Here is a 12,325-nt window from a genome sequence, read left to right on the forward strand (position 1 = left end):
TTTGAGAAAATAATTATAGACTGTATTTCTGTGTAAGCTACTCCCTATCTTGGAGAGAGAATCTGCTACTTGGTTTTCTTCACGGTATATGTGTACACATCACCAAAGGGTTGAAAGATGTCATGCAAAATTTTTGGGTGTGTTTCCACCATCCATTCTCTGGCTTGGATTTTTTGTCTCTGTTGAAAACCAGGTTATGTTAAAATCACCACCCAAACACCATGGTCCTTCCCACAATCCTTTAATCGTGCTCAACTCTTCCCAAAAATGGACCCTATCTTTATAGGAGTTTGGACCATAAACATTTGTCAAAGCCCAATCCTTACCATCAGTTAGCCTTCTAAATTTGATTGAGACTGAGAACTGCCCTACTAGCTCTTCCAAACCCTCCAACTATTCATTCCTCCAAATGATGAGAATACCTCCAGAGGCCCCCCATGAAGATGCAAAAACCCAGCTTAAGCCCTAACTCCCCAAATGCTCCTGATCCATCTCCTATCTATCTCCCGAAGTTTTGTTTCTTGTCATAACACCACCTGTGATTTTTCCTTACTGAGGGCTTCTCTAATTAGCCGTCTTTTCTTTGCACTCCCTAAACCCCTCTCATTCCAGAATCCAGCTTATAATCTTCACATCTGCAACAACAATGATCCCCAACTTTTGAGCAGTAACTAACAGGCTTCCCCTCTTCTACCCTTTCTTCTGCTCTCTTCCCTATCATATTCTATCTCACTAACTAACATTTCCACTTCACTCTTCTTCCTTTTCTTTCCTTTGTCCTTCCTTGTGTACGCCTTCACACCTAAGGGCTTCTCCAAGGCGGCTCTCCTTTTTTTCTTAGGCATCTCCCTTAATTTCTTTGGTCTCTTTCTAACTTCCTGTCTTCCCTCTTCAAGACTAGAGCAAGAACTCTTGATTTCTTGCTGTCCTCTCTCTTCCCCTTCCTTCTCTTTTTCTTTTGGCTCCACTAAAGTCAAATTCTCTGTACCTAGTTCCAGAACTTTCTCTTTAACCCTTATCACCTCCACTTCCTCTGAATCCAATTCACTTCCAAGCTTTGTGGCAGAGATATTTTCTGCAATCATTGGCACCTGACTTGACCTGGTTCTGCAAATGCTACCTTTTATTTTTCTTTTGCCTCTAGTAAAGTCTGCTTCTTTGTTCCCACCTCCAAAACTTTCTTTCTCACCCCTACCTCCCCTGTTTCCTTTGACTCCTTTGCACCTCTATGTGTTGTGGCAAAAAGATTTTCAGCATTCACTGGCTTCTGAACTGTGGTTGGATTTGCAAACACAGGGGAGGACACACAAACTTCATTATTAGCAAAGGTTTTCGAGGAAAAGAAAGGACCAACATAAATTGAAGGAAATACAGGGGTAGACAACTCACTGTTAACAACTTTTGTAGGCCCCACCCAAAGCAAACTTAGGATGGTTGGAGTCCTATGAGGATGAAGGCTGCACGGCTTCTTGTGGAAGGGGGTGCTGTGCTCCTGTGCTCTGCATCAGGTTGCGATCCAACCCCTGAGTGATGTTATCCGCCGGTTGCTTTGATGTAAGATTACCTAAATCCTCTTGCTTGGTCATTGGCGAAGTCGCTTCACATTTGTAGGAGCCTTACCTGGCCTATACCCTTTCAATAGATTCCTTTCGTTTGAAGAATCTTCAGCAAAAAGTATTTGCGTGACTAATTCGTCATCGCTCATTCTCTTGCAAGCCTTAGTCAAGTCTATACTTCGCATACTCAACGGTTGGTTGATTTCTTCATCCCCTTCAGGCTGCATATCGTCCCAGTCGCTGTCTGTATCTGACTCTTCTTTATTTTCTCTGATAAACTTTGGGTTTGGCCAAGCTGGTGTGGTCGAAAGCTCCTCTCTAATCAGTCTCTAAGCTAAGGTTGTGGCTATCTGTTCAGCTGAATACTGTGAGACCTCCACTGACCTCTGAAACTTTTCCATCTCCGCTGTCATCTTCGGTTGGAAGGGAGGAACAATTGATGGGGACGATGATAGATCCAAATTTTTGTCCCCCATCAACCCAAGTGAGCAGGGCACATGACTTTTTAAAGAGTCACACACCATAATATAAGATTTTGGATCCACTCTTCTTAATGAACTGGGTCGGGTTGGCTTGACGTTTTCCTTAATCTGCATATCCAACCGCCTCTGTAAATCCTTAGAATTTGAAAAACTTGCCATCTTAACATCCACTTCAATTACCTTGTTTGACACGGCAGCCCTCCCTGACACTATCTCTGCAAAAGATTTTCTCTCCACCATCCAATCTTGATTGAATGAGATCTCCTTTCCATTTTTATAGGTATCTGCTGCCCCCCTTTCTTTGCAAGCAACATTTCAGCTTCCTTTTTAAGAGATTTTTCAAGTTCTACTTTTGACCATCCATTCTCCACGTGGCAACGTTTCAGCTTCCTTTTTAGGAATTGGAGAATCAGGGCACACTTAGGACCGGAAACCAATAAATAACTCAATGTGGCCTTTTCTGGTACATTGGTTCAATATTTCATAACCAGGGAGAGATTGAGGAGGATGTTGCCCATAGGATTAAAGCAGGATGGTCAAAATGGAGGAGTGCATTCGGACTTTTATGTGATAAGCGAATACCACTCGATTAAAAGGACAATTCTATGAGATAGTTGTAAGGCCAGTTATTTTGTATGGAGCATTTATAGGAACTTAGGGGTAGACATAGCTCCAATAGCTATAGTTGATAAAATGAAAGAAAGTCGATGCAGATAGTTTGGCCACATGGCATAGAAGACCTTCAACAACACCTGTGAGAAGAAGTGATTTGTTGCAAGTTGAAGGGGATGGAAGGGCTAGGTGGATTAAAAAGGACATGGGTAGAAGTAGCCAGAAATAATTTATGTGCCGATAGTTTAGCAATGGATATGGCTTTGAACAGAATGGAATGGTGAAGCAGGATTCATGTAGCCGACTTGATATGGTTGGGATAGGCTTAGATGATGATGATGATGATATTGTTGGGTTTTGTCCTTAAAATAGCACATGAATATTTTAATTTATTTATAAAGAATCACAAATCCATGCTTTCTTGCTATTTTGGAAATGCTAGTTGTGAAATGGCAATTTTGCAGGACTCTATTGATTCAAGAACTTGCTTGGTTTAAAGATTTGCTGAGTCTAGTGTTTGTCTTGATACTTTGGATTTTGTTTTTTCATTTTATTAGGTTAAGTCAGAGTTTTTGGATGCATTGGGTAGTGCAGAGAAGCAAGTTCGTGATTACCAATCCAGACTGGAAATGTTGAATGATGATCTTCGTAAATCTGGTGGGTTGTTAGAAGCTCTATGATGCTGTTAAATCTCATCACTTGCTTACCATACTCTAAACTTATGCGTCCCTTACAAATATCTATACTTTAAATATTCAAACCAGGGAAAATGTTGATACATTTTGATTTCTTTGATAAACCTTCCTGTGATGCCACTTTGTTAACATGGCATTTTGCTAGACAATTTAGTAATATATTGTATTTTGCAGGAATCATGAATTTCCAAACATTCCATTCTTGTTTATATGTAAATATTTTCCACCATGTATTCTTCTGATATAAAAAGGCCACTACCCAATGTTGGTCCTAATCTTTGGCAGTTTTTGGATAAAGTGGATACCTTAAACCTGCGTTCTCACACTTGCAAGCCTGAGATCCATTACACCAAGTAATGGTGAAAGTGTTATTTGTAGATATTGAATGATTTTATGCCATTCATTTTCTAAACTCTTCTGTCTTGATACAATCCACTAAGAACAATAGTTTATAACTTTATTGTTGTCATCTCGTTTTTACTTGATACAGAAGCTGAGAGGAAAAAATTCAGAGATCAGTTCCTTTATGCAGAACAAGAACTTGCTGCTGCCAAAGGGCGTGAACAGTCGCTGCAGGAGCAGCTTTTAAAAGAAGTAAATGATTCTCAGGAACGGCTGCACAAACAAATTAGATCTTACAGTGAACTTGAGGTACTAGTTTTTCTCTGTTAACCTTGGATCAGTTAAGCCTTTTGGTTAATATTACTAAATATCAAGCTGGATGATATGATATTGGTATTTGGAACAAATTTGCTAATGTCTATAGGTACTAGTTTCTATTTCAATCTCAAGAAAAAAACATTATTTCAACCTTGTTATTTTTGAATTGTAGTTGTCAAATAAGAAATGAGAGGTTAGGTTAAATCTATTTGATGCTTTAACTCTGTTTAGGTATATTATTTATTAGGGCAATTTTCTTAAACTACCCCTTCTGTTTACATATGGTCTTAAAGTACCCCTACTGTTTCTGACAATTGACTAAATCTTCCTTGCTGTTATTGTCCGTTAACTGAAAAATAAATTGACTATTTTGCCCATCATTCTTCTTTAAAATTTCAAAATGAGGGCCTGCTAGAAACACTACCCGATGCTCAATCTGGTTCTTGGGAATGACAGGTAGCACTGACGATCAGGAGCGTCGAACACAACTCGATGAGTGCAGATCTACTAAAGATGGAAGAGCTTCTCCGTTCATCTTTTCCAATCGGCGGAAAAGCCTCAAACCCAACTTGATTTCTTTTCATTTCTCTTTTTCCTCTCCCTCTCTATCCCCCCCTCTCTCTTACCGCTCTTCTTCTCCCCATCGACCTCATCTCCCCTGTTTCAGTGTAATAAAACATTGTCGCTGCTGCAACTTCTACTCACCGGTCGATTCAGTCTTCTTCTCTAAAGGTGCTGTCAGCCGGGAACAGCCTCTACAAATGCCCGAACCGCCACCACGAGTGCCCGAATCTCCACCACAATCGGAACCGGTGCTGAAACCACCACTCTCTCTGACAGGAGGGGGGCGAGACATTGTCATTGAAGCTGTTCAAAGTGACAGAAATGATGAAGATTAGTATGATACAACTGTTATTCAAAATCTCACAATCCTTGCTCTATGTCGTGCTTGCTTTTACGTTGCCTATGCAAACCCAGCTGAATTCTCCTTTCCTTTTCAGTTTTTTTTCTCTCCCTTCTTTATGCAAGAAAAAACAAACTCATACTAAGCTTTTAACAGAAAGAAAGAGAGGGTTGCAGCGGCTGCATGCAGAACTAAAAATGATGCGACAGGGGTGCATTGTGCGCAAGCTTTTAATAGGAGAGAGGGGGGTTGCAGCGGGTGTGGTGATTTAGTTGCAGCGCAATCTTTTCAGCTTGTCTTGACTCAGTGGTGGTTCTTTTCGAAGCTTCCCTGAAACAGAAAACCTTTTCTTAACAGTATAGCAGAGAGCTTGCTAAGGTGCGTGGTTTTACACAAGCTTAATGGCTTGTGTGATGTTGCTGATCAAAGCTTTCAAAGAGGTGCTCCTATAGAAATTGCATAGTCAAAGTCGGAATTGGAGTCAGAGACGAAGATGAAGACGGAGTTGGAGCCGGAGTCGGAGACGTTGACGAATATGGAATCGGGATCGGAATCGGAATCAGAGATAGAGTTGGAGTCAGAGCCGGAGACGTAAATGAAGGCGGAATTGGAATCGGAATCAGAGACAAAGTCGGAGGTGGAGATGAAATCGGAATCGGAGAGGGATAAAGAGACTGACGGAGAATGGAATGAAACCATAAAAGGGTATTTTAGGAATTTTAAAATATATATCTGTCATGTGATGTCAAATGTGAACGGAGTGTGACGGAAAGTTAGCGGTAAGGGAGGTTTTAGACAATTGTCAGAAACCTTGAGGGTACTTTAAGATGATATGTAAACAGTAGGGGTATAGTTAGTCAATTTTCTAAACCTTAGTGGTAGTTTAAGAAATTTGCCCTATTTATTATTATGAACCACTGGAAAGACATTGGAGCCCTTAATTAGTACAAACTTTACAATTTACTAATTTATTTCTTGTTATTCTCATATTTTTGATGGCAAATTGGCAAATGCTTTGAAATTATATTTACTTATGACAGGAATGCTATTGTAGAGAATTGGTAGGTCCCTTCATGCAATCATACCTGAATACTCTCCTAACTCCTGAAAGCCCTGGATTCCCCAAGCTGCAACCATCAAAGTTTATCTGTCGATCTTAATGTTATTCTTCTAGAGAAGGCTTTCCAGTAGCAACTTCTTGCTTATTCAATTGTGATTCTAACACATGTTTGTATTGCAATAAAAGATATTAGACTCAGAGATACCATAGTAAGTTGAATAGTAGTGTTCTAAAATTTCAACTTGTAATTTGTTTGAACTGAAACAACTTGATTAGCTTGGCCATGAAAAGATCAAGTGGTTGCTACTTCATACTGGCAAGGCTTCTCTAGAAGAACATCGGTAAAATCCAGAGCTAAACACATGTTTTCTATTACCGTGAAATGTATTAGACTTGGAGGTACTAGTGAGTTGAATAGCAGCAAGTGTTTTTAAACTAGTAAAGTCAACTTGAAACTTGCCTGAGCTGAAACAACTTGGTTAACTTCGCAACGAAAAGATTTGGTTGGATTTCTGAATTATGAAATCTTGATGATCGGTCTTGAATTAATTTCCTGATGCCACAATCAAAATCTGGAGGGGGGGGGGAGTTTTGAGAAAGAGGTTCTCTTTTCAAAGTGGCCATTTCTTTTTCTTATTAAACACTTTCAGCCTTCTAATTCCCAAATCTCCATTCTTCTTTGGTCTGCAAATCGGGTCCCAGCTCACCAAGTGAAATTTCTTAGAACCTCCGATCCCTTACCAAAGAAACTCCCTCTGCAGCCTTTCAATATATATATATAAGTTGGCAAGCTAGACAAGGATGCTTCTAACCAAGGTAATTCTGCCCTAGTGTTTTAAAAGCGCAAGGGCTAATTTGTGCCTGAGGTGCAAGGCGCAAGGTGAGCACATGCTTTTTTGAAGCAAGGCGCAAAATTACAAAAAAAGCTAAAAAGTAAAAAAGTCAGAAAATTAAAAAAAGCCAAAAAATTAAAAAAATGAAAAAAATTCAAAAAAATATTAAATATAATATTAATAAAAAAATAAACTTAAAATTTAAAATAAATGTTTTAAAGAACCTATTACCGAAAATTAAAATACATAAACATTACATGTAAAGTAAAGCGTATTCAAATGAAAGTTTAAAAATAAAAGCAAACATATAAAGCATTTTCAAGCATGTAAAACCCACAATCTCTTTTTATCCTCAATTGCATTGCTTCAAGTAGTTAATGCGATATAAAACATATTGCATTCTTGATTCTATGAGTTGCCTTTGTACCACGCCCCTTGGGGCAAGGCACATACCCTAAAATGTGCCTAGCTTTTAAATCACTGTTCTGCCCCCAAGGACAAGTGCTTAGCCTTCCACCTATCCAGCTTCCTCTCCACTCTCTCAATGATTGGTCTTTAAATAGATAAAATGGAGGATTTGGCACCAATCGGCATCCCTAGATGCTGAAATGGAAGCTCTCCAACTTGACATTCAAACACTGTAGCACAGTTCAACAACACTTCTCTCTCCACTTCCCCAACCCCAATGATGGTGCTCTTTGCTAGATTCACTTTTAAACCTGTCAGCATCTCAAAGTTAGCTAGAATTGTTCTCAGGCTAAGGACTTGGTCAATAGATGCATCCAGGAAAATCAGCGTGTCATCAGCATATTGCAGGTGTGATATACATGGGCCATCAGACTCAGCTTTGAATCCCTCAATAAATCCATACTGAACACCTTTAGCAAGCAGCAAGAACCCCCATCTTTCCTTAGAGGCATTTGTCAGCTTATCTAGGTACTTAAGAGTCAAACAGCTCTTTAAACATTGGCATGAACTCATTTTCTAGCAGAGATCAGCAGTGTTAAATAAAGGCAAAATTCTACCTGTCTGGGCCCGGGGTTTTGTCTCCTGAAATTCGTTTCCGAGGCTCCTTCATTTCTGCAGCTCTGCCACCTCAAAGCTACTCTTGAGCCAATGAGAAGCAAACTCACTCAGTTTTCTTGGCTCCAAACCCCCCTAATGCCACCCAGCTCCACTATCTAGCAGAGTACAATCCTCTGTAGAATTCCACCACTTTTTCTTGAATATCAGGCCACCCGTCCACCACTTCATCCCCCACTTTAATTCTGGAAATAGTGTTACATCTGCACTTGGCATTTGCAAAAGCATGAAAAAATGCAGTAATTTTGTCACTAGCCCTCAACATAACTGCCCTAGATTTCTGCCTCCAGCTCACGTCCTCCCTCTTTGTTAATCTTTCCAGGTCACCTTTCAGCTTCTCTCTCTCCTCCTTCATCTCCCTAGAAATATTCCCCTCCTCCAGCCTTTCTAGCCTCCCCATTTTCTCAAGCACTTCCTTCTTTCTACTCGGGAAGTCTCCAAAAACCTCCTTGTTCCACCTTTTTAATTCCTCTTTTAAAAATTGTAGTTTCTTCATTAACTTGAAACTTGCAGACCCTTCCACCTACCACCCACCCCATTTCTCCTCCATCCAATCCCTAAAGTCCAGATGATCCAGCACATATTTTCAAAGCGAAATGGCTTAGCACCCAACACCTTAGCTAGGCAGGGCCTCTTGAATTACTTCCCCAACTTCATCAGCCCAATCCCTTGTGAACATAAATCTGTCCAGCCTTCTGAGAATCGCTGTATGCTGTCCATTTGACCAAGTGAACCTCCCTCCCAACAGCGGAGGGTCAATCAGCCCTGCGTTGACGATGAAATTCCCAAGTCTCCTTATCCCCACACAGACTATCCCCTCCCTGCTCCCTATCATCTCTCTTATCCTCCTAACCACATTGAAATCCCCTCCGACCCAAGGCCCCCTCACCCCATGTGACTGTCTAACCTCCTCCAACTCCTCCCAAACTCCTTCCTCCTACCTTCCTCATTCAGGCCATAGACATTAGTGGCTCCCCAACACAACTGACCTCCATGTGCTGATTTGAGACAGACTGACACCGAAAATTCACCCACTTCTCCCCTACCTTCAAGAACACATTTGGGTCCCAGATTATGACCAAGCCCCCTGAAAGCCCTATGCCATTCAATTCCAAACATTCCCCTAATTTCAGACTTCTCCCTTAAACCAAACTCCTCCAGCTTAGTTTCTTGAAGGAAGACCACATCCGGCTTAAGCCTTCTAATCAACTCTCTCACCAACATCCTTCTCCTATCCTCCCTCCGACCCCTAGCGCTCTAAGAGAGGATTTTCGTCCTTCTAATCTTCCTTTCTTAACTCCCTTTCTTTTGTTTTTTTTTTCTTTTTTTAGGATTCTTTCCTCTCTTACACCACATCAATGGCATTGTTGTCTTGATCATCCTTATCTTTGTGTTTTAAAAACCAAGTCCTGACTTTGGAGCTTGTAACCCGGTTAGATTGTGAGTCATGTTAGTTAAGCAAACATCATAGAGCGTCTTTTGTTTCTAGAGTTCATAAGTGAGTCCTAAGTCCTTTTGCTTTAGTTCACTCATATGTTTGGGGTACTAGTCATGTGTCATCTTATAATGAAGGATTGTTTAGAATTGTTCTCTATTTATTGATGACTATTCAAGAATGACACAAATTTACTTAATGAAGGATTGTTTAGAATTGTTCTCTATTTATTGATGACTATTCAAGAATGACATGGATTTACTTAGTGGAGGAACCTTTTCAACCATCTATTTACAAAGAGTACTCCAAACGTAATTGACAACTAGAATTGTCACCAACAGTTGATTTGGCTCCAGCTTCTTACCTGCCACCAGAGTCTTTGTCGTTGACAGATCCACCAGCCTCAAATCTTAATCTTCCTATTGCTCTTCTTAAGTGTAAACGTGCTTGCATAGATCACCCATTTTCTCAATATGTCTCTTTTGCTCACTTACATCCCTTACATCAACGGTTCATTTCTCTTCTATCCTTAGTTTCCCTACCGTGTTCTCTACAAGAGGCCCTCTCATCTCCAGACTAGAAGAAGGCGATGGATGAAGAATTTTGTGCTCTTCAATCTAATAATACTTAGGATCTCACTTCCTTACCAGCTAGGAAGCAAATCGGTGGTTTTTGATGGGTCTATACAGTTAAGCATTGTCAAGATGGCCATATTGAGCAATTCAAGGCTCAACTTGTTGCTATGGGGTATACTCAGAATTGTGGTGAAACCTTCTCTCCCATGGCTAAAATAGGTTATGTACAAGTGCTCATCTTTTTAGCTACCCACTTTGATTTTCCCCTATTTTAGCTTGATGTTAAAAATGCTTCCCTCCATGGTAATCTTCAAGAGGAGAGGTGTATCTGGATCAACCTCCTGGATATGCTGCTCAAGGGGAGTCAGGGAAGGTGTGCCGATTGAAGAAGGCTATCTATGGATTGAAGTAGTCACCACGGGTATGGTTGGGTCAATTTACTACTGTGGTGTAAGATTTTGGCTTGAAATAATGCAGTGCTGATCATTCTGTGTTTAGTAGGGACTCTTCATTTAGGAAAATCATTTTGGTAGTGTATGCTGATGATATTATTCTCATTGGTAATGATGCACATGGAATTAATGAGTTGAAACAATTCCTACAACAACACTTTCAAATTAAGATCTAGGAACCTTGAAGTACTTTCTTGGAATTGAGGTAGCTCGACCGACGTGGGGAATCTCTGTTCCAGCGAAAGTACGTTTTTGATATGTTGGATGAAACTGGGTTGTTGGGATCCAAGCCAGTTGAAACTCTTATGGATCCCAATGTGAAGACGACTGATGGTTAGGGGGAGCCATTAGAAGACTTGCAAGGTATTAGAGACTAGTAGGCAAGCTGATCTATCCTACCATCACTAGGCCTGACATCTCCTTTAGTGTTGGAGTCTTTAGTCAATTCATGCAGAATCCAACAATTGCTCATTGGTATGGTGTTATGAGGGTGGTAAAGTATCTAAAGGGTGCTCTTGGTCAAGGGGTTTTGTATAAGAAAGGGGGGAAATATGTCTCTAGTAGGGTATTTAGATGCAGATTGTCCAAGGTCTCTAATGGATAGGAAGTCTACTATAGGCTATTATACCTTCTTGTGTTGAAATCTCGTCACTTGGAAGAGCAAGAAACAAAGTGTGGTTGCCAGGAGTAGTGCTGAAGCTGAATAAGGGGCAATGGCCCATGCAACCTGTGAGCTAGTTTGGTTGAAGCATCTTGTTTTTTTTTTCTTTGATAATTGAAATGATTTTATAAAACAACAATAGACAATAGTACTGTGATAGAACAAGAATTAGAAGAAATTGATGTCTTTCTATTGAGAAAGTAGTACATGTATATACAACCTTGTAGATACAAAAAAGGAAGAAAATTATACAGCCTTGTAGATACAAAAAAGAAAGAAAATCAAAGAAAGAATAATTCCTATAATCAAGCTATTCCTAATTGGGCTAGTACTACATATTTACAGCCTATAATTTCGTAACACTCCCCCTCAAGATGGAGCATAGATGTCAATCGTGCCCAGCTTGTTACAAATATAAGAAATCCGAGCTCCATTAAGAGCTTTTGTAAAGATATCTCCTAACTGCTCTCCAGTCTTCACAAAGATCAAGTTTTGTTGAATTTTCTCACGAACAAAATGACAGTCTTTCTCGATATGTTTAGTTCGTTCATGAAAAACTGGACTCGAAGCAATATGAATCACAACTTGATTATCGCACCATAGCTTCGTTAGAACTAAGACTTTAAGACCGACCTCAGTTAACAGTTGAGAAACCCACATAACCTCACACGAAGCTTGTGCCATTGCTCTATACTCAGATTCTGCACTAGATCGCGACACCACATTTTGCTTCTTACTCTTCCACGAAACCAGATTACGACCAACGAAAACACAATAGCCAGTAGTGGACCTTCGATCAATCTTGGAACTTGCCCAGTCTGCATCAGAAAAACACTCAATGTTACTGTGACCATGATTCCGATACAGTATCCCCCATCTAGGAGCTCCTTTCAAGTAACACAAGATTTGTTCTAACGTTGCCCAATGATGCACTGTAGGAGAGGACATAAATTGATTTACAATACTAACTGAGTAAGCAATGTCTGGACGAGTCACTGTGAGATAGCTCAACTTTCCAACTAATCTTCTATATCGTTCAGGATCATCAAAAGCATCTCCATCCTTTGTGAGTTGCTGGTTAGGAAGCATTGGAGTACTGCATGGTTTGACTCCTAGTTTCCCAGTTTCTGTTAACAGGTCCAAAACATACTTCCTCTGAGACAGGAAAATGCCTCTTTTACTCCTTGCCACCTCAATCCCCAAGAAGTATTTTAGGTGCCCCAAATCTTTAGTATTGAACTGGCTCTGCAAGAAGGATTTCAAGGATGAGATTTCCTTCGTGTCACTCCCAGTGATAACAATATCGTCTACATATAC

The 12,325-nt window shown here is 40.2% G+C and overlaps 1 protein-coding gene across 2 annotated transcripts in view; it reads left to right on the forward strand.

Moving 5' to 3' along the window:
* Positions 1-12,325, forward strand: part of MAD1 (mitotic checkpoint family protein) — a 108,613-nt gene that overhangs the window by 1,450 nt on the left and 94,838 nt on the right. For both annotated transcript variants that reach the window (XM_088945326.1, XM_088945327.1), the window contains exons 2-3: positions 3,208-3,307; positions 3,836-3,996. In XM_088945326.1, coding sequence (XP_088801452.1) covers positions 3,208-3,307; positions 3,836-3,996 — 261 coding nt within the window. The remainder of the gene's footprint in view (positions 1-3,207; positions 3,308-3,835; positions 3,997-12,325) is intronic.

The sequence above is a fragment of the Nelumbo lutea genome, chromosome 5 (assembly GCF_056320005.1).
Source record: "Nelumbo lutea isolate HS-2025 chromosome 5, American lotus-T2T, whole genome shotgun sequence".
Lineage (NCBI taxonomy): Eukaryota > Viridiplantae > Streptophyta > Magnoliopsida > Proteales > Nelumbonaceae > Nelumbo > Nelumbo lutea.